The sequence below is a fragment of the Pan paniscus genome, chromosome 20, assembly GCF_029289425.2.
Source record: "Pan paniscus chromosome 20, NHGRI_mPanPan1-v2.0_pri, whole genome shotgun sequence".
In the NCBI taxonomy this organism is placed as follows: Eukaryota; Metazoa; Chordata; class Mammalia; order Primates; family Hominidae; genus Pan; species Pan paniscus.
In genome coordinates, this window is record NC_073269.2 from 15,177,045 (window position 1) to 15,203,691 (window position 26,647).

The 26,647-nt window shown below is 52.1% G+C and overlaps 1 protein-coding gene and 1 long non-coding RNA gene across 2 annotated transcripts; one reads left to right on the top strand and one right to left on the bottom strand.

Annotated features, from left to right (window-relative positions):
- LOC117977069 (uncharacterized) lies at positions 1 to 7,782 on the bottom strand. The gene is made up of 3 exons (XR_004667970.3): positions 6,607 to 7,782; positions 216 to 325; positions 1 to 77 (listed from the first exon to the last, which is right to left on the bottom strand). It is a non-coding gene; the product is annotated as an uncharacterized LOC117977069 (long non-coding RNA).
- Positions 7,783 to 7,874: 92 nt separating this feature from the next.
- Positions 7,875 to 26,541, top strand: ICAM1 (intercellular adhesion molecule 1). The gene is made up of 7 exons (XM_003809591.6): positions 7,875 to 11,138; positions 14,680 to 14,943; positions 23,413 to 23,718; positions 23,965 to 24,252; positions 24,335 to 24,589; positions 24,715 to 24,960; positions 25,047 to 26,541. The coding sequence occupies exons 1-7, from the start codon at positions 11,072 to 11,074 to the stop codon at positions 25,217 to 25,219; spliced, it is 1,599 nt and encodes a 532-aa protein (XP_003809639.1). The 5' UTR covers positions 7,875 to 11,071; the 3' UTR covers positions 25,220 to 26,541.
- The last annotated feature ends 106 nt before the right edge of the window (positions 26,542 to 26,647 follow it).

A 26,647-nucleotide genomic window follows, 5' to 3' on the forward strand; every position in this document is an offset into this window, starting at 1 on the left:
TCCTTCCCAGGTTCTGGGCACTGCTGGGGATCCGCCGTCTCAAGAGGCTCACGGTCTGGTTTAGGGGAACCCCAGGGCTGTTTGGGGAAATTACAAGAATTCACTTACCCGGTGAGTCAGACTCCAGGAGCTCACAGGTGCGTGGGCGCTGGCACTTCCTAGGAGCTGACTCCTGCCACATCCCTCTCCTGAGCACTGCTGCCAGCCATTCTCACCCCTGAGAGGGTTTGCAGTCCTGTCTGCGACAGTGCTTCATGCAGCCTGAGAGTGTGTGCTTGATTGTACAAGTAGATGTTGTGTAAACCTGAGTTTTTAGAGTGACTTCCTGTAAGCACAGTCAGAAAAGTAAATGTCTGTAAGTGAGCAGATAAGCATATGCTTAAAAACACCAGCTGGGTGTGGTGACTCGCACCTGTAACCCTAGCACTTTGGGAGGTCAAGGTGGAAGGATCGTTTGAGCCCAGAGCTTCCAGACCAGCCTGGGCAACATGGTGAAACCCCATCTCGGCAAAAAATATAAAAACTAAGTGGGCGTGTTGGCGTCCACCTGTGGTCCCAGCTACTTGGGAGGCTGAGGTGGGAGGATCACCTGAGCCCAGGAAGCAGAGGTTGCAGTGAGCTGAGACTGAGCCACCACACACCAGCCTGGGTGACAGAGTGAGACACTGTCTTAAAACCCCAATATCCCAATTTTTGAGTTTGCTGAGGTTGTTTGCCAGCCAAGTTAATTTTTCTTAACAGCCATAACAGACTATAATATAGACAATGTGATCGATTTATTTAAAGTCAACCAGCTGGGCGCGGCGGCTCACGCCTATAATCCCAGAACTTTAGGAGGCTGAGCCAGGTGGATCACCGGAAGTCAGGAGTTCGAGACCAGCCTGGCCAAGCCGGGAGTGGTGGCGGGCACCTGTAATCCCAGCTACTTAGGAGGCTGAGGTGGGAGAATCGCTTGAACCCAGGAGGCAGAGGTTGCAGTGAGCCAAGATAGTGCCACTGCGCTCCAGCCTGGGTGACAGAGCAAGACTCCATCTATAAATAAATAAATAAATAAAGTCAATCAGGACTGCCTTCTGCCTGTGTGGGCCTGGCCAGGCTAAGCAGCCACACAACCCTCCCTACCTGCTGGGCCACCCCTGGCTGAAAACCTCTGTGGAATGCCTCTCTTGGGATTGCCTTCAGAGATTGCAACACATTCTCCAAACACCCTCAGTGGACATAGACTTTGATCCTTGAAGCAGTAGATTTGACTAAGTAAAAAAGAAAAAGCTATTAAAACCAGTTGGCTGGGCGCGGTGGCTCACGCGTGTAATCCCAGCACTTTGGGAGGCCGAGGCGGGCGGATCACGAGGTCAGGAGATGGAGACTATCCTGGCTAACACAGTGAAACCCCATCTCTACCAAAAATACAAAAAATTAGCCGGGCGTGGTGGCGGGCGCCTGTAGTCCCAGCTACTCAGGAGACTGAGGCAGGAGAATGGTGTGAACCCGGGAGGTGGAGCTTGCAGTGAGCCGAGATCGCGCCACTGCACTCCACTCCAGCCTGGCAACAGAGCTAGACTGTCTCAAAAAAAAAAGACAGGCGTGCCAAAGCTCAGCAGAAAATGCCGCCTCATCACTCTTCCTCTTGCCAGTCTTGTGGGGGCACCAAGGCCTAGAGTAACACCCAGCTGTTGGCCTGACAGTGCCTGGCCCAGCCTGGAGAGTTGCAGCCAGAAGTATAAATGTGGTTCAGTCTGCGTCATACCTGTCAGGAAACATGGTGAGACCAACTGCTGCCCAGACAGATTTTCAAAAGAAATGGGTCAGAACGTATTCCCCCACACTGGAATCCCTCAGCCAGATTGAGGATAAAAACAGGCATCAGAAAAAAATGATACAGGCAGGCCTGGTGGCTCATGCCTGTAATCCCAGCACTTTGGGAGGCTGAGGCGGGAGGATCGCTTGAGCACAGGAGTTTGAGACCAGCCTGGGCAACACAGTGAGACCCTATCTCTACTAAAAATAGAACAATTAGCCAGGCACGGTGGTGTGGCTGTGGTCCCAGCTACTCTGGAGGCTGAGGCGGGAGGATCACTTGAGCCCTAGGGGTAGAGGCTGCAGTGAGCGGAGATCACCCCACTGCAATCCAGCCTGGGCAACAGATCAAGACCCTGTCTCAAAAAAAAAAAAAAAAGAAAAGAAAAGAAAAATATGATACACTGACTAGAATGTGCTTTAAAATAATTGGCATAGTTGGGCATGGTGGCATGCACCTGCAGTCTCACCTACTTGGAAGGCTGTGGCCAGGAGTTTGAGACCAGCCTGGGCAACACAGCAAGACCTCATCTCTATAAAAAATAGGCGGGGAGCAGTGGCTCACGCCTGTAATCCCAGCACTTTGGGAGGCCAAGGCAGGCGGATCACTAGAGGACAGGAGTTCAAGACCAGCCTGGCCAACATGGTAAAACCCCATCTCTACTAAAAATACAAAAATTGGCAGGATGTGGTGGCAGGTGCCTATAATCCCAGCTACTTGGGAGGCTGAGGCAGGAGAATCGCTTGAACCTGGGAGGCAGAGGTTGCAGTGAGCCGAGGTCATGACACTGCCCTCAAATCTGGGTGACAGAGCAAGACTCGGTCTCGAAAAAAAAAAATAATGAGTGAATGAATTAATTCATTAATTAAATAGGTGGGGTATATGAGTTTGTTAGGGCTGCCGTAGGAGTGCCACAAACTGCAGGGGTTGGGGGGGTTAGTCAAGAGAAATTTATTCTGTCCTGTTTCTGGAGGCTGGAAGTCCAAGGTGAAGAACAGGGTTAGCTCCTTCTAAGGGAAAGTCTGTTCCAGATCCCTCTCCTAGCATCTGGTGGTTTGCTTTGCTGACTATCTTTGACATTCCTTGGCTTGTAGCCACACTGCTTCAGTCTCCACCTTCATCTTTACATGATGATGTCCCTGTGGGTATGTGTCTGTTTCTGTGTCTAAATTTCTCCTTTTTATTTTTTTCTTTTTTCTTTATCTTTTTTTTTAGACGGAGTCGCGCTCTGTTGCCCAGGCTGGAGTGCAGTGGCTCGATCTCGGCTCACTGCAACTTCTGCCTCCTGGGTTCAAGCGATTCTCCTGCCTCAGCCTCCCAAGTAGCTGGGATTACAGGCGCCCACCACCATGCCTGGCTAATTTTTGTGTTTTTAGTAGAGAAGGGGTTTCGCCATATTGGCCAGGCTGGTAACCTCAGGTGATCCACCCGCTTTGGCCTCCCAAAGTACTGGGATTACAAGCGTGAGCCACCGAACCTGGCCTATTTTTTCATTTATTTTTAGACAGAGTTTTGCTCTTCTTGTCCAGGCTAGAGTGCAAAGGCGGAATCTCGGCTAATCTCAACCTCAGCCTCCCGGGTTCAGGCGATTCTCCTGCCTCAGCCTCCCAAGTAGCTGGGATTACAGGCATGCACCACAATGCCTGGCTAATTCTGTTTTGTTAGCAGAGATGGGGTTTCACCATGTTGGTCAGGCTGGTCTCGAACTCCCGACCTCAGGTGATCCACCCACCTCAGCCTCCCAAAGTGCTGAGATTACAGACACGAGCCACTGAGCCTGGCCCTCTCCTTTTTATTTTTAAAATATATTTTGTGGACGGCAGCAGTGGCTCACACCTGTAATCCCAGCACTTTGGGAGGCCGAGGCGGGTGGATCACAAGGTCAGGAGCTCGAGACCAGCCTGGCCAATATGGTGAAGCCCCATCTCTACTAAAAATATAAAAATTAGCCAGGCATGGCCGGGCGCGGTGGCTCACGCCTGTAATCCCAGCACTTTGGGAGGCCGAGGCGGGCGGATCACGAGGTCAGGAGATCGAGACCATCCTGGTTAATACGGTGAAACCCCGTCTCTACTAAAAATACAAAAAAAAATTAGCTGGGCGAGGTGGCAGGTGCCTGTAGTCCCAGCTACTCGGGAGGCTGAGGCAGGAGAATGGCGTGAACCCGGGAGGCGGAGCTTGCAGTGAGCCGAGATCGCGCCACTGCACTCCAGCCTGGGTGACAGAGTGAGACTCCATCTCAAAAAAAAAAAAAAAAAAAATTTAGCCAGGCATGGTGTCAGAAGCCTGTAGTCGCAACTACTTGGGAGGCTGAGGCAGGAGAATCACTTGAACCCAGGAGGTGGAGGTTGTAGTGAGCCGAGATCACATCACGGCACATCTAAAAAAAAAAAAAAAAAAGTTTTCTGTTTTTGTTTTTTGCAAAACTACTGAAATAAATACAGTGAGATATTTATTTATAAATGAGAACGAATTAATAATGAGCCGTAGGCTGGGTGTGGTGGCTCATGCCTGTAATCCCAGCATTTTGGAGGGCCAAGGCAGGTGGAACACTTGAGGTCAAGAGTTCGAGACCAGCCTGACCAATATAGTGGAACCCCATCTCTACTAAAAATACAAAAGAATTAGCCGGGCGTGGTGCCGGGCGCCTGTAATCTCAGCTATGGGAGGCTGAGGTAGGAGAATCGCTTAAACCCTGGAGGCGGAGGTTGCAGTGAGGCGATATCACGCCACTGCACTCCAGCCTGGGGGACAGAGCGAGACTCCATCTCTAAATAAATAAATAAGGAGCTGTATTTCAAAATTTGGAGAAGGTGACACTGAGAGTACTGAATACACAGTTTTTTGTTTTTTTGTTTTTTTGTTTTTTTTTGAGACAGAATCTCGCTCTGTCACCCAGGCTGGAGTGCAGTGGTGCAATCTCGGCTCACTGCAATCTCTGCCTCCCGGTTCAAGCAAATCTCCTGCCTCAGCTTCCCGCGTAGCTGGGATTACAGGCGCGCATCCCCATGCCTGGCTAATTTTTGTATTTTTAGTAGAGACGGGATTTCACCATATTGGTCAGGCTGATCTCAAACTCCTGACCTCGTGATCTGCCTGCCTCGGCCTCCCAAAGTGCTGGGATTACAGGCGTGAGCCACCGAGCCCGGCCCCAAAAAGTATTTATCAAAACTATGTTAATGCTGGCCGGGTGCGGTGGCTCACGCCTGTAATCCCAGCACTTTGGGAGGCCGAGGCAGGTGGAACACGAGGTCAGGAGATTGAGACCATCCTGGCTAACACGGTGAAACCCCGTCTCTACTAAAAAATACAAAAAATTAGCCGGGCGCGGTGGTGGGTGCCTGTAGTCCCAGCTACTCAGGAGGCTGAAGCAGGAGAATGGCAGGAACCGGGGAGGCAGAGGTTGTAGTGAGCTGAGATCGCGCCATTGCACTCCAGCCTGGGCGACAGAGCGAGAATCCGTCTCGAAAAAAAAAAAAAAAATACACACACACACACAAAAACTGTGTTAATGCTTAACTACACAAAAATGATAATCAGATAAATATGCATTTATTTAGAAAACTGCATGTTGGTCAGTCCAGTCCCTGCAGAGGGAATTCCCAGCGTGACCTCATTCGCTTGTGAAGACAGAGCAATCCTTGTGTTTTATTTTTTTAAGATGGATCTCACTCTGTTGCCCAGACTGGAGTGCAGTGGCATGATCTCAGCCCTCTGCCACCTCCACCTTCTGGGTTCAAGAGATTCTCATGCCTCAGCCTCCTGAGTAGCTGAGATTACAGGCTTGTGCCTCCATGCCCAGCTAATTTTTTTATTTTTACTAGAGATGAGGTTTCACCAGTTTGGGCAGGCCGGTCTCAAACTCCTGACCTCAAGTGATCCACCCACCTCGGCCTCCCGAAGTGCTGGGATGACAGGTGCCTGGTTAGCAACTGTTGTTTAGACATACACATTTTATCTGCTCATCCAGCATGGTCAGCCCTCCACTTTTAAAATTTTATTTTATTTATTTTTTTGAGACAGAGTCTCACTCTGTTGTCCAGGTTGGAGTCCAGTGGCGTGATTTTGGCTCACTGCAACCTCTACTTCCCAGGTTCAAGCAATTCTCCTGCCTCAGCTTCCCGAGTAGCTGGGATTACAGGCGCGCGTCCCCACACCTAGCTAATTTTTGTATTTTTAGTAGAGACAGGGTTTCACCATGTTGGCCAGGCTGGTCTCGAACTCCTGACCTCAGGTGATTCTCCTGCCTTGGCCTCCCAAAGTGCTGAGATTACAGGTGTGAGCCACTGCACACGGCCTTAAATTTTATTTATTTATTATTTATTTATTTATTTATTTATTTAGAGACGGAGTCTCACTCTGTTGCCCAGGCTGGAGTGCAGTGGCATGGTCTCGGCTCACTGCACTCCACCTCCTGGGTTCACGCCATTCTCCTGCCTCAGCCTCCCGAGTAGCTGGGACTACAGGCGCCCACCACCACTCCTGGCTAATTTTTGTATTTTTAGTAGAGATGGGGTTTCACTCTGTTAGCCAGGATGGTCTTGATTTCCTGACCTTGTGATCCGCCTGCCTCGGCCTCCCAAAGTGCTGGGATTACTTATTTTGTTTTTTGTAGAGACAGGTTCTCACTGTGTTGCCCAGGCTGGTCTTGAACTCCTGACCTCAAGTGATCTTCCCACCTCGGTCTCTCAAAGGGCTGGGATTACAGGGGTGAGCCACTGCACCCCACCTTCCCTCTACTTTTTGACGGTTTCCTTCTGCTATGAATGTGCATGTCCAGTTGTCTGCTTCTTAGAACTGATATTTACCTTTCTCATCCATCAGCCATTGGAGGAGAACTGGGACCACTCAGATTATTGATCTGACCCATTCTTTCGGCAGGGTTTCCTGGTGGCTGTCTTCCATCACCATAACTGGAATCAGAAGAGTTTCCATAGCCCCTTTTTTTTCCCCACATCTTTGCTGAAGCAGAGTTTTGAAAAACAAAACCACAAACTAAGCTATTCCCCAGAAGAAATCTGTAATCAAAGATAAGCTCTGCCGGGCACAGTGGCTCACGCCTTTTGGAGGCCAAGGCGGGCGGATCACCTGAGGTCAGGAGTTCTAGACCTGCCAGGCCAACATGGTAAAACCTCATCTCTACTAAAAATACAAAAATTAGCTAGATGTGGTGGTGGGTACCTGTAGTCTCAGCTACCTGGGAGGCTGAGGCAAGAGAATCGCTTGAACCTGGGAAGTGGAGGTTGCAGTGAGCCGAGATTGCACCACTGCACTCCAGCCTGGGCGACAGAGTGAGACGACCTCACAAAAATTTACATAAATAAAATAAAAAGTAAAATAAAAATACAAAAGTTGGCCGGGTGCGTTTGCTCACGCCTGTAATCCCAGCACTTTGGGAGGCTGAGGCAGGCAGATAATGAGGTAAGAAGATTGAGACCATCCTGGCTAACACGGTGAAACCCTGTCTCTACTAAAAATACAAAAAATTAGCTGTGCGTGGTGACACGCACCTGTAGTCCCAGCTATTTGGAAGGCTGAGGCAGGAGAATCACTTGAACCTGGGAGGTGGAGGTTGCAGTGAGCCGAGATCGCGCCACTGCACTCCAGCCTGGGCCACAGAGTGAGACTCCGTCTTGAAAAAAAAAAAAAATACAAAAGTTAGCCAGGGGTGTTGGTGGGCGCCTGTAATCCCAGCTATTTGGGAGGCTAAGGCAGAAGAATTTCTTGAACCTAGGAAACGGAGGTTGCAGTGAGCCGAGATCACACCTCTGCACTCCAGCCTGGACAACAGAGCGAGACTTTGTCTCAAAAAAAAAAAAAAAACTAAATAGGCCGGGAGCAGTGGCTCATGCCTATAATCCCAGCCCTTTGGGAGGCCAAGGCAGGTGGATCACTTGAGGTCAGGAGTTTGAGACCAGGCTGGCCAACATGGTGTAACCCCGTCTCTACTAAAAACACAAAAATTAGCCGGGTCTGGTGGCATATGTCTGTAATCCCAGCTACTCGGGAGGCTGAGGCAGGAGAATCACTTAAACCTGGGAGGCAGGGGTTGCAGTGAGCCGAGATCGTGCCACTGCACTCTAGCCAGGGTGACAGAGCGAAACTCTGTCTCAAAAAATTAAAAAAGAAATTCAGCAAGTAATGAGTTAAGGAATTCGAATATTAAGGCGAGTGACAAGGAACGCCCAGGATGTGGCCCAGGATGGAGTAGGGGGGACACTCATTTAGGAGAAAGCTCAGGCCACAAGACAGGAGGAGACAGCCTTGTTGGGGTTGAAGGGAAGAGCATTCCAGGCTGAGGGAACTGCAAGGCGTTTGTATGGGACACTATGGGATGGCTTCTGCCCTTGGTGGGCAGCCTCTGGTCTGAGGCCATTCTTTGGCCTGCCTGACTGTCTGGCAACCGGGAGGAAGCCCTGCCCTTCCTGGAGACAGAAACAAAGGTCTAGGAAATATCTGCTTCCCTTTTCCTTGAAAAACGCTTAAGGGAACGGAGGACTGGGAGGTGCCGTCTCTCTCTGCCAGCCTGCCCCCTACCATAGCCATCCCACTCCCATCTCAGAAAGTGACCCGCCATCCTCCAAAAGGCTCGGACCCTGATCAAGGAGTCATCCCCCTTGTCCCAGCACCTCCAGTTGGCCCAGCCTCCAAAACGGATGTCAAATTCAGCCCTTTCTCCAAGGACACTGCCCAGTCCAGGCCCCACTATCATTCATCTGGACTAGAACAGTCACCTCCTCTCCCATCTCCTGGCTGCAGCTCTTGAAGCCTCAACTGGGCCCCTGTGAACACTTGAGTTAGGGCAAGGTCCTTCCTCTGCTCAGAACCCTCTATAGCTCCCACCTCGCTGGGCATAAAAGCCAAAGTCCTGGCCAGGCACGGTGGCTCACATCTGTTATCCCAGCACTTTGGGAGGCCAAGGGGGGCGGATCACTAGAGGTCAGGAGTTAGAGACCAACATGGTGAAACCCCGTCTCTACTAAAAATACAAAAATTAGCTAGGCGTGGTGACGCACCCCTGTAGTACCAGCTACTCGGTAGACTGAGGTGGGAGAATCGCTTGAACCTGGGAGGCAGAGGTTGCAGTGAGCCGAGATCACACCACTGTGCTCCAGCCTGGGTGACAGAACGAGACTGGGGTTCAGAAACAAACAAACAAAACAACAAAGTCCTCCTCAGGTGACAGGAACTTGCACCTATCTGCCCTGTCATCTCCCTGCCCGCTCCTCTCCTCGAATCTCTCCTTTGCTAAGCCTGCTCCAGCCACACTGGTCTCCTGGCTGTTTCTTTTTTTTTTTTTTTTTTTGAGTCTCACTCTCACCCAGGCTGGAGTGCAGTGCCTCTATCTTGGCTCACTGCAACCTCCGCCTGCCGGGTTCAAGAGATTCTCCTGCATCAGCCTCCCAAGTAGGTGGAATTACAGGTGTGCACCACCACACCCGGCTAATTTTTGTATTTTGTATAGAGATGGGGGTCTCCCTATGTTGCCCAGGCTGGTCTTGAACTCCTGGGCTCAAGTGATCCTCCCATCTCGGCCTCCCAAAATGCTGGGATTACAGGTGGGAGCCACGCCCAGCTGAATTTTTGTCTGCCTCTGTTCATTCCTGTGTCCCCAGTACCTGGAAGGACGCCAAGCACACAGTAGGCGCTTAATAAACATTGAGCCACATGTTGAGAAAAGAACGGCGCCATTGTGGCTGCAAGTGGGACTTGGGCCGCGCGGGGGAGCTCGCGCACCTCGGGCCGGGGCAAGAGCTCAGTGGAACCCGCCCGAGGAAGAACCCGTGGCGCAGGATTTTCCCAGGCCTTCTGAGGACCAGGGGCGTCCCCCGTCCCACCCTGTGACTTTGCTCAGGCCGTTCCGGGGCGGGAATTCAGAACCCCTCAGCCCCCCAAGAAAAAAATATCCCCGTGGAAATTCCTTGGGAATGACCGAGGCCGGGGAAATATGCGTCTCTGGATGGCCAGTGACTCGCAGCCCCCTTCCCCGATAGGAAGGGCCTGCGCGTCCGGGGACCCTTCGCTTCCCCTTCTGCTGCGCGACCTCCCTGGCCCCTCGGAGATCTCCATGGCGACGCCGCGCGCGCCCCACAACAGGAAAGCCTTAGGCGGCGCGGCTTGGCGCTCGGAGACTTAAGAGTACCCAGCCTCGACGTGGTGGATGTCGAGTCTTGGGGTCACACGCACAGGCGGTGGCCAAGCAAACACCCGCTCATATTTAGTGCACGAGCCTGGGTTCGAGTTGCCGGAGCCTCGCGCGTAGGACAGGGGTTCGAGCGCCCCTTCTCCCTGCCTCGCCTCGGCGCCTGGGGGCTGTTGCCTCAGTTTCCCAGCGACAGGCAGGGATTTCGAGTGTCCCCCTCCCCTCCCTCGTCAAGATCCAAGCTAGCTGCCTCAGTTTCCCCGCGGAGCCTGGGACGCCAGCGGAGGGGCTCGGCGCGTAGGGATCACGCAGCTTCCTTCCTTTTTCTGGGAGCTGTAAAGACGCCTCCGCGGCCAAGGCCGAAAGGGGAAGCGAGGAGGCCGCGGGGGTGAGTGCCCTCGGGTGTAGAGAGAGGACGCCGATTTCCCCGGACGTGGTGAGACCGCGCTTCGTCACTCCTACGGTTAGCGGTCGCCGGGAGGTGCCTGGCTCTGCTCTGGCCGCTTCTCGAGAAATGCCCGTGTCAGCTAGGTGTGGACGTGACCTAGGGGGAGGGGCATCCCTCAGTGGAGGGAGCCCGGGGAGGATTCCTGGGCCCCCACCCAGGCAAGGGGCTCATCCACTCGATTAAAGAGGCCTGCGTAAGCTGGAGAGGGAGGACTTGAGTTCGGACCCCCTCGCAGCCTGGAGTCTCAGTTTACCGCTTTGTGAAATGGACACAATAACAGTCTCCACTCTCCGGGGAAGTTGGCAGTATTTAACAGTACTTAATAAACCGCTTAGCGCGGTGTAGACCGTGATTCAAGCTTAGCCTGGCCGGGAACGGGAGGCGTGGAGGCCGGGAGCAGCCCCCGGGGTCATCGCCCTGCCACCGCCGCCCGATTGCTTTAGCTTGGAAATTCCGGAGCTGAAGCGGCCAGCGAGGGAGGATGACCCTCTCGGCCCGGGCACCCTGTCAGTCCGGAAATAACTGCAGCATTTGTTCCGGAGGGGAAGGCGCGAGGTTTCCGGGAAAGCAGCACCGCCCCTTGGCCCCCAGGTGGCTAGCGCTATAAAGGATCACGCGCCCCACTGCGCCCCAGTCGACGCTGAGCTCCTCTGCTCCTCAGAGTTGCAACCTCAGCCTCGCTATGGCTCCCAGCAGCCCCCGGCCCGCGCTGCCCGCACTCCTGGTCCTGCTCGGGGCTCTGTTCCCAGGTGAGTCGGGGTGGGGATTGCCGTCGGGCCAGTTCTCCGAAGCCCCGGGAGGACCGGCTCCCGGGTCAGGTCATGCATGCTTAGGTAGCTGTTTATGGCAAGGCGGGGCTAGAGACAGCGATTGAAAGGCAACAGCCAGTAGGTTCGAATCCAGACCCTGCATACCTCCACGTGTGGCCTCGGGCTATAGATTGCAGCTTTAAAAAAGGGTAGGGGGTTGGAGATGGAGGGGAGGGGCGGGCCTCGTTTTGTTGCCCAGGCCGGTCTTGAACTCCGGGGGTCTAGCCTTACCTCCTGCCTCAGCCTCCCGAGTAGCTGGGATGAGAGGTGTGAACCACCGCCTTGCTTGGCTAGATTGGGTCTCTTAAACTTCAGTTTCTCAGCTGTAAAACGGGAAACGTTATAGCGGCCACCTGGCAGGGTATCTTGGCCCAGCGCAGCACCTGGCCCCAGGACTCGATCATGATGTCATGATGGTTTGGGAACTTGGCTCTGCGCCAACCCAACAAGGCTTAAGGGACCCCACCCCCCTCAAGATGTATATTCTGTTCCTCATCCTCTCTGCCCCTGGGGAAGTCCAGGGCTGCTTCTACTCGGGGGAATTCCAGAGCTGACTTATCCGTGGCCCAAAGCTGAGAAGTGGGACGCCCCAGCACACCCTCCCCCAGCTCCAGCCCAGCTAGGGAAGAGGGAAGGGGTCAGAGGGTCTTTCATGGTGGTGTAAGTTTGGGGAACCAGGAGGGTGGGAGATTGACAGCTTGGTTAACAGCTCAACAAAGCCTCAGATCCAGGCCAGCACGGTAGTTCATGCCAGTAATCCCAACACTTTAGGAGCCCCAGGCGGGCGAATCACTTAAGGTCAGGAGTTTGAGACCAGCCTGGCCAACATGGCAACACCCCGTCTCTACTAAAAATACAAAAATTAGCTGGCATGATGGTGGGCGCCTGTGATCCCAGCTGCTCAGGAGGCTGAGGGAGGAAAATCCCTTAAGCCCACGAGGCTGAGGTTGCAGTGAACCAAGATTGTGCCACTGCACTCCAGCCTGGGAGACATAGCGAGATTCTGTCTCAAAAAACAAAGCGTTCTGATCCGGACTCAGACCCAGATCGCACTGCTTTCTAGCTGAGTAACCATTTCTCTCTATGAAATGGGAATGGTCCCAGAATCTCCCTTGGAGAATGTATGGAGCCAGTGTCCTCACACCCCCATCCAAGATAGAACAAATCTGAGACAGGAATCTTTGAGTGAGGCAGTGCTGGGCTCAGACATTTTTTCCCACCTTCGGAGGCAGCAGAATCTGAGGGACCTGATCCAAATAAGCCCCTTCTTTCTTTCTTTTCTTTTCTTTTTTTTTTTTTTTTTTTGAGACGGAGTCTCACTCTGTCGCCCAGGCTGGAGTGCAGTGGCGTGATCTCGGCTCACTGCAACCTCTGCCTCCCAGGTTCAAACGATTCTCCTGCCTCAGCCTCCCTGAGTAGCTGGGACTACAGGCATGTGCCATCACACCCGGCTAATCACTGTGTTAGCCAGGATGGTCTCCATTTCCTGATCTCATGATCTGCCCACCCTGCCTCCCAAAGTGCTGGGATTACATGCGTGAGCCACAGTGCCCACCCCGTAAGCCCCTTCTTTCTTACCTGCAAGGTAGCCAGTTGCTACCCATCCTGTGCTGAGTTACTTGTATTAGCAAGGGATGGGGTGGCTATACTCACCCACCTTACAGATGGGGAAATTGAGGCCCAAAGAGGGGGAAACTACGTGTCTCAGGGAGTGAGGAGCCAGTCTGATTCCTGGAGGGCTCTCTCCACCTGACTTCTTAGGAGGGAGGAGGGCACCAACTTCACATTAAAATCTGGTTGGACACAGTGGCTCACACCTGTAATCCTGGCATTTTGGGAGGCTTAGGTGGGAGGATCACTTGAGGCCAGGAGTTTGAGACCAGCCTTAGCAACATAGTGAGACCCCATCTCTACAAAAATGTTTTTCAGGGCCAGGCGCAGTGGCTCACACCTATAATCCCAGCACTTTGGGAGGCTGAGGCGGGCGGATTACCTGAGGTCAGGAGTTTGAGACCAGCCTGACCAACATGGAGAAACCCCGTCTCTACTAAAAGTACAGAATTTCCCAGGCGTGGTGGCACATGCCTGTAATCCCAGCTACTCGGGAGGCTGAGGCAGGAGAATCGCTTGAACCTGGGAGGCGGAGGTTGCGGTGAACTGAGATTGTGCCATTGCACTCCAGCCTGGGCAACAAGAGCTAAACTCCGTCTCAAAAAAAAAAAAAATGTTTTTCAAATATTAGCCGGGTATGGTGGTGTCCTGTAGTCCCAGCTACTTGGGAGGCTGAGATGGGAGGATCACTTGAGCCCAGGAGTTCAAGGTTACAGTGAGCTATGATTGTACCACTGTATTCCAGCCTGGGTAACAGAGGGAGACCTGTTAAAAAAAAAAAAAAGTGATGGCTAAAGTCCTTCCATGGCTCCCTATTGCCCTCAGTATAAAGAACACATGTGGCTGGGCGTGGTGGTTCACGCCTGTAATCCCAGCACTTTGGGAGGCTGAGGCGGGCGGATCACTTGAGGCCAGGAGTTTGAGAGCAGGCTGGCCAACGTGGCGAAACCCCGTCTCTATTAAAAATACAAAAATTAGCTGGGCGTGGTGGTGCTTGCCTGTAATCCCAGATACTCTGGAGGCTGAGGCAGGAGAATCGCTTGAACCCGGGAGGCGGAGGTTGCAGTGAGCTGAGATTGCGCCACTGCACTCCAGTCTGAGTGACAAAGCGAGACTCCATCTCAAAAAAAAAAATAAAAGAACACATCTTTAGCATGGCCTTCAGTGCTCACGGGATCTTCCTGAATTAATCTCCCCCTCTTCATCCTTGCTAACTCAGCTCCAGCCACCCTGCCCCGGGACATCTGTACTTGCCTGGAACTTATTTCCCTTTTCTCCGGACAGCCAGCCCTTTCTCGTCATTTAGATCTCTGCTGAAACATTACCCTGTCACCAAAGCACTGTCTATTCTATCACCCTGTTTTGTTTTTGTCAAAGCTCATATTAACATCAGTTATTAATTATCTTGTTTGCTCATAATTTTTTTTTTTTTTTTTTGGAGACAGAGTCTCGTTCTGTTGCTCAGGCTGGAGTACAGTGGCACAATCTTGGCTCACTGTAACCTCCACCTCCCGGGTTCAAGTGATTCTTGTGCCTCAGCCTCCCAAATAGCTAGGACTACAGGCACGTCCCACCATGCCCAGCTAATTTTTGTATTTTTAGTGGAGATGGGGTTTTGTCATGTTGGCCAGGCTGATCTCAAATTCCTGACCTCAAGTGATCTGCCCGCCTTGGCCTCCCAAAGTGCTGGGATTACAGGCGTGAGCCACCGCGCCCGGCCTGCTCATGAATTTTCTCTTTAACTTCCACATCGAAGGCAAAGTATTGTCTTGTTAAGGCTGTGCCTCCAGCACCCAGCACAGGCTGGGCGCACATTCCCATGATGAACCTGATTTGTAATGCCTGTCGCCTCTTCCCTCGTTTCTTCTAGGACCTGGCAATGCCCAGACATCTGTGTCCCCCCCAAAAGTCATCCTGCCCCGGGGAGGCTCCGTGCAGGTGACATGCAGCACCTCCTGTGACCAGCCCGACTTGTTGGGCATAGAGACCCCGTTGCCTAAAAAGGAGTTGCTTCTGGGTGGGAACAACTGGAAGGTGTATGAACTGAGCAATGTGCAAGAAGATAGCCAACCAATGTGCTATTCAAACTGCCCTGATGGGCAGTCAACAGCTAAAACCTTCCTCACCGTGTACTGTGAGTAACTGAGCCCGGAGGGCTGGACTAGGCAGACCGGGTGGGAGAGACGTGCAGGGGCACCTGCAGAGGCCTGGGGGAATCTTTGCCACTTGCTCGTAGGGTCAAGGAGGGGCTCCTTGCAGGGCAGGTGGGGACACCCTTGGAAAGTCCCTTTGTGAATTTCTTTGGGTACAATTAAAGTATTTACAGGCTGGGTGCAGTGGCTCATGCCTGTAATCCCAGCACTTTGAGAGGCTGAGGCTGGCGGATCACCTGAGATCAGGAGTTTAAGTTTCGCCAAGATGGCGAAACCCTGTCTCTACTAAAAATACAAAAATCAGCCAGGCGTGGTGTCATGCGCCTGTAATCCCAGCTACTTGGAAGGCTGAGGCAGGAGAATGCTTGAACCTGAGAGGCAGAGATTGCAGTGAGCCACGATTGCGCCAGTGCACTCCAGTCTGGATAACAGAGCAAGATTCCATCTCAAGGAAAAAAAAAAAAAAGGTATCAACAGGAATTCAGCACATTCGAGCATTCGAGAATGCCATCTCTCTATGCCTCCCTCTTTGAACATATGACAAGGTCCTGCTTCAGACACTTTAATAAAAGATGCAAATTAAGCCAAGTGTGGTGGCTTGTACCTATAATCCCAACTACTCCAGAGGCTGAGGCAGAAGGATGGTTTGAGCCCAGGAGTTTGAGACCAGCCTGGGCAACAGAGTGAGACCCTGTTTCTTTCTTTTTCTTTTTTTTTTGAGACGGAGTCTCACTCTGTCACCCAGGCTGGAGTGCAGTGGTGTGATCTCGGCTCACTGCAAGCTCCGCCTCCCGAGTTCACCCCATTCTCCTGCCTCAGCCTCCCGAGTAGCTGGGACTACAGGTGCCTGCCACCATGCCCGGCTAATTTTTTTGTATTTTTAGTAGAGACGGGGTTTCACCGTGTTAGCCAGGATGGTCTCAATCTCCTGACCTAGTGATCCGCCCGCCTCGGCCTCCCAAAGTGCTGGGATTACAGGCGTGAGCCACTGTGCCCATCCAAGACCCTGTTTCTACTGGGAAAAAAAAAAGTAAATAATTTAGCTGGGCATCGTGATGTGCACCTGTAATCCCAGCTGCTCCTGAGGCTGTGATGGGAGGATTGCTTTAACCCAGGGGTTCGAATCCTAGGAGTTCGAATCCATCCTAGGCAACATAGGAAAACCCCATTTTTATTTAAAAAAAAAGATATGAGTTAAAACTAGCCCTGGGATGGCATTTTTCACATATTGGTAACAAACAAAAGAATTGATGGCCGGGCGCGGTGGCTCACGCCTGTAATCCCAGCACTTTGGGAGGCCGAGGCGGGCGGATCACAAGGTCAGGAGATCGAGACCATCCTGGCTAACATGGTGAAACCCCGTCTCTACTAAAACTACAAAAAATTAGCCGGGCATGGTGGCGGGTGCCTGTGGTCCCAGCTACTCAGGAGGCTGAGGCAGGAGAATGGCATGAACCCAGGAGGCAGAGCTTGCAGTGAGCCAAGATCGTGCCACTGCACTCCAGCCTGGGTGACAGAGCAAGACTGCATCTCAAAAAAAAAAAAAAAAAAAAAAAGAATTGATAACAGCTGTGCTGCCATGGCTATTGGAACGTAGGCGGTCCTAGGACAGTGCTGTTGGGAGCATAAATAAGCCCAACCCTGTGGCGGGAAATTGGGCATCAGTTCTCAAAATGTCATGGGCTGGGCACGGTGGCTCACGCCTGTAATCCCAGCACTTTGGGAGGCTGAGGGAGGCGGATCACTTGAGGTCAGGAGTTCGAGACCAGCCTGACCACCATGGAGAAACCCCGTCTCTATTAAAAATACAAAAAAAACTAGCCAGGCATAGTGGCGCATACCTGTAATCCCAGCTACTCGGGAGGCCAAGGCAGGAGAATCTCTTGAACCTGGGAGGCAGAGGTTGTGGTGAGCTGAGATTGCGCCACTGCACTCCAGCTTGGGCAACAAGAGCAAAACTCCATCTCAAAAAAAAAAAAAAAGAAATGAAATGAAAGAAGGTATGTTGAATATGAGTGGTATGCCACCCTCACATTAGGGAAGGGCAGTTTCGGGGAGGCTGTATTTATGTATAAAATAGCCCTAAAAGGAAGTGGGAGAAATGACAATATTAGTTGGCTATGAGAAGAGAGGCTGGGAGGCTGTGGGAGAGGGCTTGGGTGTGGAGAATTCTTTTTTTTTTTTCCTTTTTTTGAGACAGAGTTTCACTCTTGTTGCCCAGGCTGGAGTGCAATGGCACGATCTCAGCTCACCGCAACCTCCACCTCCTGAGTTTAAGTGATTCTCCGGCCTCAGCCTCCCGACTAGCTGGGATTACAGGCATGGGCCACTACGCCTGGCAAATTTTGTATTTTTAGTAGAGACAGGGTTTCTCCATGTTGGTCAGGCTGGTCTCGAACTCTGACCTCAGGTGATCCGCCCGCCTCGGCCTCCCAAAGTGCTGGGATTACAACGTGAGCCACTTTGCCTGGCTGAGAATTCTTTTTTTGTTGTTGTCTTTTTGAGATGGAGTTTTGCTGTGTCCCCAGCCTGGAGTGCAATGGTGTAATCTCAGCTCACTGCAACCTCTCCCTCCCGGGTTCAAGCGATTCTCCTGCCTCAGCCTCCCAAGTAGCTGGAATTACAGGCGCCCAGCACCACGCCCGGCTAATTTTTGTATTTTTAGTAGAGACGGGATTTCATCATGTTGGCCAGGCTGGTCTTGATCTCCTGACCTTGTGATCTGCCCGCCTCGGCCTCCCAAAGTGCTGGGATTACAGGCGTGAGCCACTGCCCCCAGCCAAGAATTTCTCTTTGCGTCCTTCCTACTTTGGGGACTTCGAATGGTGGGAAAGAGTTATCAAGGCCAAAATAAGGAATTCAAATGAAAACAAAACAAAATCAAAGAAGAAAAAGCAGAAGAGCACTGGGCAGGCTAGGCACGTGGCTCATGCCTATAATCCCAGTGATTTAGAAGGCCGAAGTAGAAGGATCGCTTGGAGGCCAGGAGTTGGACACCAGCCTGGGCAACATAGCAAGACCCCATATCTACAAAACATAAAAAACCTAACCAAGCATGGTGGCATACTAGTAGTCCCAGCTACTCAGGAGGCTGAGGTGGGAGGATCACCTGAGCCTGGGAGGTCCAGGTTGCAGTGAGCCGTGATGACACCACTGCACTCCAGCCTGGGTGACAGAGAAAGACCCTGGCTCTAAAAAATAAAAACTGGCCTAGTAGCTTTGGGATTAGCCTTGGGTTCCAGTCCCAGCAAGGCCTTTAATAGCTTGGGGGACATGGCTTCTACATTTACTTTGCAATCAGGTGAGACCTCCTCTGATGGGGAAAATGACACGGTGAGCGACAAAGGATGTTCTCCTATCATTGTGTCAGGGCAAGGAAGCCTCTGGGTAAACGATCAAATGATCAGCTTTGCTTCTGATTTGGAGGGTGGGTGAGCAGATGCTGACCTTCCCAGGTGAGGGAAGTCCCCGAACATTCCCAGCAGCTTCTGGAAACCCCAGGGAAACCTCTTTGAAGGTCTTTTCTGCATCTCTGCCTGATAGGTCTTTTTTTTTTTTTTTTTTTTTGAGACACAGTCTTGCTCTGTCACCCAGGCTGGATCACTGCAACATCCATCTCCCGGGTTCAAGCAGTTCTCCTGCCTCATCCTCTCCAGTAGCTGGGATTACAGGCACCTGGCACCACGCCTGGCTAATTTTTGTATTTTTAGTAGAGACAGGGTTTCGCCAAGTTGGCCAGGCTGGTCTCGAACTCTAGACCTCTGGTGATCCACCCGCCTCAGCCTCCCGAAGTGCTGGGATTACAGGCTTGAGCCACCACGCCCGGCTCTGCCTGATAGCTGAGAGCGTAGAACTCCAGGTTTTAGACCTGGCTCTGCCACCTTTCTCCCTCTATGACTGTGGGTGCCCCACTTTGCCTTAGTTTTTACCTCTGTGAAATGGAGCAGATGGCTGGTACAGGTAGCAAAGGAGTAAAAGTTATGTGGGAGGGTGTTACCTGAGAGAGACTCTAGCTTGGTCTTGCCCCACCCCTGGTGTAAACATAAAGAAGCCTCCCTGGATGGCTCAATCTTCGCCAAAAAGGTTAGAGGTGTAATTCCTAGAGGAGGTGACCACTAGCTGGGCTTTGAAGGATGTGTAGGAGTTCATAAGGACAGGCATTCTGGGCAGGAGGAACAGCCTGGGCAAAAGTTGGGATCAGGGAGAAATCTTGATGGAGGCAGGAGGAGGAGGAGGTAGGTTGGTGTGGGCCAGGTGCAGTGGCTCACACCTGTAATCCCAGTGCTTTGGGAGGCCGAAGCAAGAGGATTGTTTGAGCCCAGGAGTTCGAGACCAGCCTGGGCAACATAGCGAGACCCTGTCTCTAAGAAAAAATAAAAAAATTAGGGTACAGTGGCATATGCTTGTATTCTCAACTACTCTGGAGGCTCAAGTGGGAGGATCACTTGAACCCAGGAATTTTTGTTTTTGTTTTTTTGAGATGGAGTCTCGCTCTGTGGCCCAGGCTGGAGTGCAGTGGTGCCATCTTGGCTCACTGCAGCCTCCTCTGCCTCCTGGGTTCAAGTGATTCTGCTGCCTGAGCCTCCCGAGTTGCTGGGATTAAGGTGCCCACCATCATGCCCAGCTAATTTTTTTGTATTTTTAGTAGAGATAGGGTTTACCATGTTAGCCAAGCTGGTCTTGAACGCCTGACCTCAAGAGATCCTCCTGCCTCAGTTTCCCAAAGTGCTGGGATTATAGGTGTGAGCCACTGAGCCTGGTCAAGCCCAGGAATTTGAGGTTACAGTCAGCTATGATTGCACCACTGCATTCCAGCCCAGGTGACAGAGACACTGCCGCTAAAAAAAAAAAAAAATTTGATTGATGGGAGGAAGGGTGAGGTTGGCAGAGCCTTGAATGCCAGGTGGAGGAGCTGGGACTTTCCTTTTTGGGGTGATAGGGAGTCATGGAGGGTTTGTGAGCAGGCCAGGGATTAGATAGCTGAAGGCTGGATTTACTGGAAGCCAATGAGCAGTTGGCTATGGTCCTTGTCCACGCGGCCCATGTTGTGGGCAGTGACCGTATTCAAGAAGGGAAGGACAGACCAGTATTTGAATACTTCAGTGACCAGGATTTGGTAAAGGACTGCAGGTCAGGGTCAAGAAGAGGTGAGAGCAGGACAGACTTCCTCCCCGCTGCACCAGGCAGCTGAGCTGGGTTTCCTCTAGGGGCTGAGGTTTGAGGGTACCTCAAGTTCTGCAAGAGTCTGTAGGAGGTGGTAAGAGAGAAGAGCTGGAGGTCAGAGTTTTCTTGACTATATATATATATATATATATTTTTTTTTTTTTTTTTTAACAGCTTAACAGCTTTCTGTTTTATTTTTAGAGATAGGGTCTCAGGGTCTCACTTTGTCACCCAGGCTGGAGTGCAGTGGTACAATCATAGCTGACTGCAGCCTCAAACTCCCAGGCTCAAGAAATCCTCCTCCCACCCTTAGCCTCCTGAGTAGCAGGGACTACAGGTGTAAGCCAGCAGGAAGCCCAGCTGGTTTTTTTTGTTTGTTTTTTTTTTTTGGTGTTTTTTGTTTGTTTGTTTGAGACGGAGTTTCGCTCTTATTGCCCAGGCTGAAGTGCAATGGCGCGATCTTAGCTCACCACAACCTCCGCCCCCCCAGGATCAAGCTATTCTCTTGCCTCAGCCACCTGAGTAGCTGGGATTACAGGCATGCTCCACCACACAAGGCTAATTTTGTATTTTTAGTAAAGACGGGGTTTCTCCGTGTTGGTCAGGCTGGTCTCGAACTCCCAACCTCAGATGATCCACCTGCCTCGGCCTCCCAAAGTGCTGAGATTACAGGCATGAGCCACCGTGCCCGGCCTTTTTTTTTTTTTTGAGACAGAGTCTCACTCTGTCGCCCAGGCAGGAGTGCAGTGGTGCGATCTGGGCTCACTGCAAGCTCCGCCTCCCGGGTTCACGCCATTCTCCTGCCTCAGCCTCCCGAGTAGCTGGGACTACAGGCGCCCGCCACCACACCCGGCTAATTTTTTGTATTTTTAGTAGAGACGGGGTTTCACCGTGTTAGCCAGGATGGTCTCGATCTCCTGACCTCGTGATCCGCCCGCCTCGGCCTCCCAAAGTGCTGGGATTACAGGCATGAGCCACCGTGTCCGGCCTGGCCAGGCTGGTCTTGAACTCCCGACTTCCGGTGATCCATCTGTTCTGGCCTCCCAAAGTGCTGGGATTACAGGCATCAGCCACCATGCCGTGCCGAAGCCCAGCTTGTTTTTAATTTTTTTTTTTTTTTTTTTTTAGAAATGAGGTCTTGCAATGTTGCCCAAGCTAGCCTTGAACTCCTGGCCTCAAATGACCCCGCCTTGGCGTCCCAAAGTACTGGGATTACAGGTGTGAGCCACCATGCCCCAGCCTTGCTTTCTTGAGATATGATTTAGAATACCATAAAATTCATCCCTTTTAAGCACATAATTCAATGACTTTTGTACAAACAACCATGACTACAATCTAATTTTAAAATATTTCAATCACTCTAAAAAAGAAACCTCCTGCTTATATACAGCGACTCTGTCTACCTCTTAAGTGAATTCTCCTACCTTTAATAGCCCTATTTTACAGTTCAGGAAACTGAGGTTCAGAGAGACAAAGTCACTTACCCACAGCAAAGAAGCAAGGCTGGGTATCAAATGCAGGACCCCCCAGGTCCTGATGCTTTTTTTTTTTTTTTCCTCTGAGAGAGACTCTCACTCTGTCACTCAGTCTAGAGTACAGTGGCGCGATCTCAGTTCACTGCAATCTCTGCCTCCTGGGCTGAAGTAATCCTTTCCTCTCAAGTAAACCTCAGCCTCTCAAGTAGCTGGGACTACAGGCACACAACACCACGCCTGGCTAATTTTTGTATTTTTAGTAGAGACGGGGTTTCACCATGTTGGCCAGGCTGGTCTTGAACTCCTGACCTCAGGTGATCCGCCTGCCTCAGCCTCCCAAAGTGTTGGGATTACAGGCGTGAGCCACCACACGCAGGCTTTTTGTTGTTATTAGACTCTGTCATTACTGACTTTTTTTTTTTTTTTAATAGAAACGGGGTCTTTCTTTCCCAGGCTAAAGTACAGTGGCATGATCACAGCTCACTATAGCCTTAAACTCCTGGGCTCAAGTGATCCTTCTGCCTCAGCCTCCCAAGTAGCAGGGACTACAGGTGTGCAGCACCACACCCAGTTAACCATTCATTCATTCATTCATTCATTTATTTTGAGATGGAGTCTTGCTCTGTCACCTAGGCTGGAGCGCAGTGGCACGATCTTGGCTCACTGCAACCTCCACCTCCCAGGTTCAAGAGATGCTCCTGCCTCAGCCTCCAGAGTAGCTGAGACTACAAGTGTGAACCACCATGCCGGACTAATTTTTGTATTTTTAATAGAGACGGGGTTTCACTCTGTTGGTCAGGCTTATCTCGAACTCCTGACCTCGTGATCCACCCTCCTTGGCCTCCCAAAGTGCTGGGATTAGAGGCGTGAGACACCGCGCCCTGCCAACCTTTTTTTTATTTTTCTTAGAGATAGGGGTCTCCCTATGTTGCCCAGGCTTGTCTTGAACTCCTGGCCTCAAGTGACCCTCTTGCCTTGGCCTCCCAAAGTGCTAGGGTTACAGCCTGAGCCATGACACCTGGCCAACAGGTTTTTTTGTTTTTTGTTTTTTTTTAAAGAATGTCTAGGCCAGGCTCATTTACTTTCACCTGTAATCCCAGCACTTTGGGAGGCCGGGGTGGGCAGATCACTTGAGGTCAGGAATTCGAGACCAGCTTGGGCAACATGCTGAAACCCCGTTTCTACTAAAAATACAAAAATTAGCTGGGTGTGGTGACGCGTGCCTGTAATCCCAGCTACTCAGGAGGTTGAGGCAGGAGAATTGCTTGAACCCAGGAGGCAGAGGTTGCAGTGAGCCAAGATCGTGCCATCACCCTCCAGCCTGGGCGACAGAAGGAGACTCAGTCTAAAAACTTAATTAATTAATTAAAAATACAAATACAAAAATTAACCGGGTGTGGTAGTGTGTGCCTGTAATCTAAGCTACTCAGGAGGCTGAGGCAGGAGAATCCCCTGAATCCCAGAGGCAGAGGTTGCAGTGAGCCGAGATCGAGCCACTGTTTGCCCAGTCTAGTGCACTGGGCTGCTGAATTTATTTGACCAGACACCTAGCAATAGACTTTGAAGTTCTTTTCCACTTTTCACTCTAAGATGCTGCTGTCATGAATAAGGAATTTTTTGATCCCCTTCACAAACACTCGGGGCCCTCTTACCAGTTTTCACTGAAGATCTTGACATTCCTATCTGCTTAGGTGTCTGGGTGTGTTTGGGGGAGATACTGAAGAGGTAGGGCTCCCAGGCAGGTGCAGTTCGTCTGTTAGGCAGGCAGCAAGGTCCACTTCACCAAACACCCCCACCTCTGTTTTCCTGCAGGGACTCCAGAACGGGTGGAACTGGCACCCCTCCCCTCTTGGCAGCCAGTGGGCAAGGACCTTACCCTACGCTGCCAGGTGGAGGGTGGGGCACCCCGGGCCAACCTCACCGTGGTGCTGCTCCGTGGGGAGAAGGAGCTGAAACGGGAGCCAGCTGTGGGGGAGCCCGCTGAGGTCACGACCACGGTGCTGGTGGAGAGAGATCACCATGGAGCCAATTTCTCGTGCCGCACTGAACTGGACCTGCGGCCCCAAGGGCTGCAGCTGTTTGAGAACACCTCGGCCCCCCACCAGCTCCAAACCTTTGGTGAGGATTGAAGAAGCCAGCAGGGAGACGGTGGGGGTGGGGTATCCTGCAATGCGGTGCCTGTGGCCACAGGATCTTTTGAGATGGGTGTGGCCCCGGCTAAGGGGCGCATGTGTTCTAGGCGTATGTGACCTAGGCTGCTGAGTGGCCCTGGAAGAGGATCTCGCAGGAGGGGGAATGAAATGCCCCAGAGAAGGGCTTCGGGACGTCCATCCCTGTCTGCTCACACCTTTCCTCTCTCCCTAGTCCTGCCAGCGACTCCCCCACAACTTGTCAGCCCCCGGGTCCTAGAGGTGGACACGCAGGGGACCGTGGTCTGTTCCCTGGATGGGCTGTTCCCAGTCTTGGAGGCCCAGGTCCACCTGGCACTGGGGGACCAGAGGTTGAACCCCACAGTCACCTATGGCAATGACTCCTTCTCGGCCAAGGCCTCAGTCAGTGTGACCGCAGAGGACGAGGGCACCCAGCGGCTGATGTGTGCAGTAATACTGGGGAACCAGAGCCGGGAGACACTGCAGACAGTGACCATCTACAGTAAGAAGGGGCAGGGGCGGAGTGGGGCTTCTTGGGGATGTGACCTGAACCCGGGGCGGGGCTCACTGTGTGCCTATTCCAGGCTTTCCGGCGCCCAACGTGATTCTGACGAAGCCAGAGGTCTCAGAAGGGACCGAGGTGACAGTGAAGTGTGAGGCCCACCCTAGAGCCAAGGTGACGCTGAATGGGGTTCCAGCCCAGCCAGTGGGCCCGAGGGTCCAGCTCCTGCTGAAGGCCACCCCAGAGGACAACGGGCGCAGCTTCTCCTGCTCTGCAACCCTGGAGGTGGCCGGCCAGCTTATACACAAGAACCAGACCCGGGAGCTTCGTGTCCTGTGTGAGTGGGGCTGCTGGTCAATGGCCCCTATCCCCCAAGGCCCAATCTCCCTGAAGGTCCCATAAGGTCTTGCCTCCAAGTCCTGCCCCCACCCACCTCCATGTCATCTCGTCGTGTTTTTCCAGATGGCCCCCGACTGGACGAGAGGGATTGTCCGGGAAACTGGACGTGGCCAGAAAATTCCCAGCAGACTCCAATGTGCCAGGCTTCGGGGAACCCATTGCCCGAGCTCAAGTGTCTAAAGGATGGCACTTTCCCACTGCCTGTCGGGGAATCAGTGACTGTCACTCGAGATCTTGAGGGCACCTACCTCTGTCGGGCCAGGAGCACTCAAGGGGAGGTCACCCGCAAGGTGACCGTGAATGTGCTCTGTGAGTGAGCCGGCGGGCAGAGCTGGGTGGGGGCAGGGGCCATGGACCTAATGCAATCCTCACCGCCTGTTGTATCCTCCCCACAGCCCCCCGGTATGAGATTGTCATCATCACTGTGGTAGCAGCCGCAGTCATAATGGGCACTGCAGGCCTCAGCACGTACCTCTATAACCGCCAGCGGAAGATCAGGAAATACAGACTACAACAGGCTCAAAAAGGGACCCCCATGAAACCGAACACACAAGCCACGCCTCCCTGAACCTATCCCGGGACAGGGCCTCTTCCTCGGCCTTCCCATATTGGTGGCAGTGGTGCCACACTGAACAGAATGGAAGACATATGCCATGCAGCTACACCTACCGGCCCTGGGACACCGGAGGACAGGGCATTGTCCTCAGTCAGATACAACAGCATTTGGGGCCATGGTACCTGCACACCTAAAACACTAGGCCACGCATCTGATGTGTAGTCACATGACTAAGCCAAGAGGAAGGAGCAAGACTCAAGACATGATTGATGGATGTTAAAGTCTAGCCTGACGAGAGGGGAAGTGGTGGGGGAGACATAGCCCCACCATGAGGACATACAACTGGGAAATACTGAAACTTGCTGCCTATTGGGTATGCTGAGGCCCCACAGACTTACAGAAGAAGTGGCCCTCCATAGACATGTGTAGCATCAAAACACAAAGGCCCACACTTCCTGACGGATGCCAGCTTGGGCACTGCTGTCTACTGACCCCAACCCTTGATGATATGTATTTATTCATTTGTTATTTTACCAGCTATTTATTGAGTGTCTTTTATGTAGGCTAAATGAACATAGGTCTCTGGCCTCACGGAGCTCCCAGACCTAATCACATTCAAGGTCACCAGGTACAGTTGTACAGGTTGTACACTGCAGGAGAGTGCCTGGCAAAAAGATCAAATGGGGCTGGGACTTCTCATTGGCCAACCTGCCTTTCCCCAGAAGGAGTGATTTTTCTATCGGCACAAAAGCACTATATGGACTAGTAATGGTTACAGGTTCAGAGATTACCCAGTGAGGCCTTATTCCTCCCTTCCCCCCAAAACTGACACCTTTGTTAGCCACCTCCCCACCCACATACATTTCTGCCAGTGTTCACAATGACACTCAGCGGTCATGTCTGGACATGAGTGCCCAGGGAATATGCCCAAGCTATGCCTTGTCCTCTTGTCCTGTTTGCATTTCACTGGGAGCTTGCACTATGCAGCTCCAGTTTCCTGCAGTGATCAGGGTCCTGCAAGCAGTGGGGAAGGGGGCCAAGGTATTGGAGGAGTCCCTCCCAGCTTTGGAAGCCTCATCCGTGTGTGTGTGTGTATGTGTAGACAAGCTCTTGCTCTGTCACCCAGGCTGGAGTGCAGTGGTGCAATCATAGTTCACTGCAGTCTTGACCTTTTGGGCTCAAGTGATCCTCCCACATCAGCCTCCTGAGTAGCTGGGACCATAGGCTCACAACACCACACCTGGCAAATTTGATTTTTTTTTTTTTTTTTGAGAGACGGGGTCTCGCAACATTGCCCAGACTTCCTTTGTGTTAATAAAGCTTTCTCAACTGCCTCAGCCTTGTGTGAGTTGAGGGGAGGTGTCACATCCAGCTGGAGTCCTTTCTAAGCAGCCACAGCCTGATCCTCCCACTTCCTCCCCCAAGAAAACATTGTGGGTT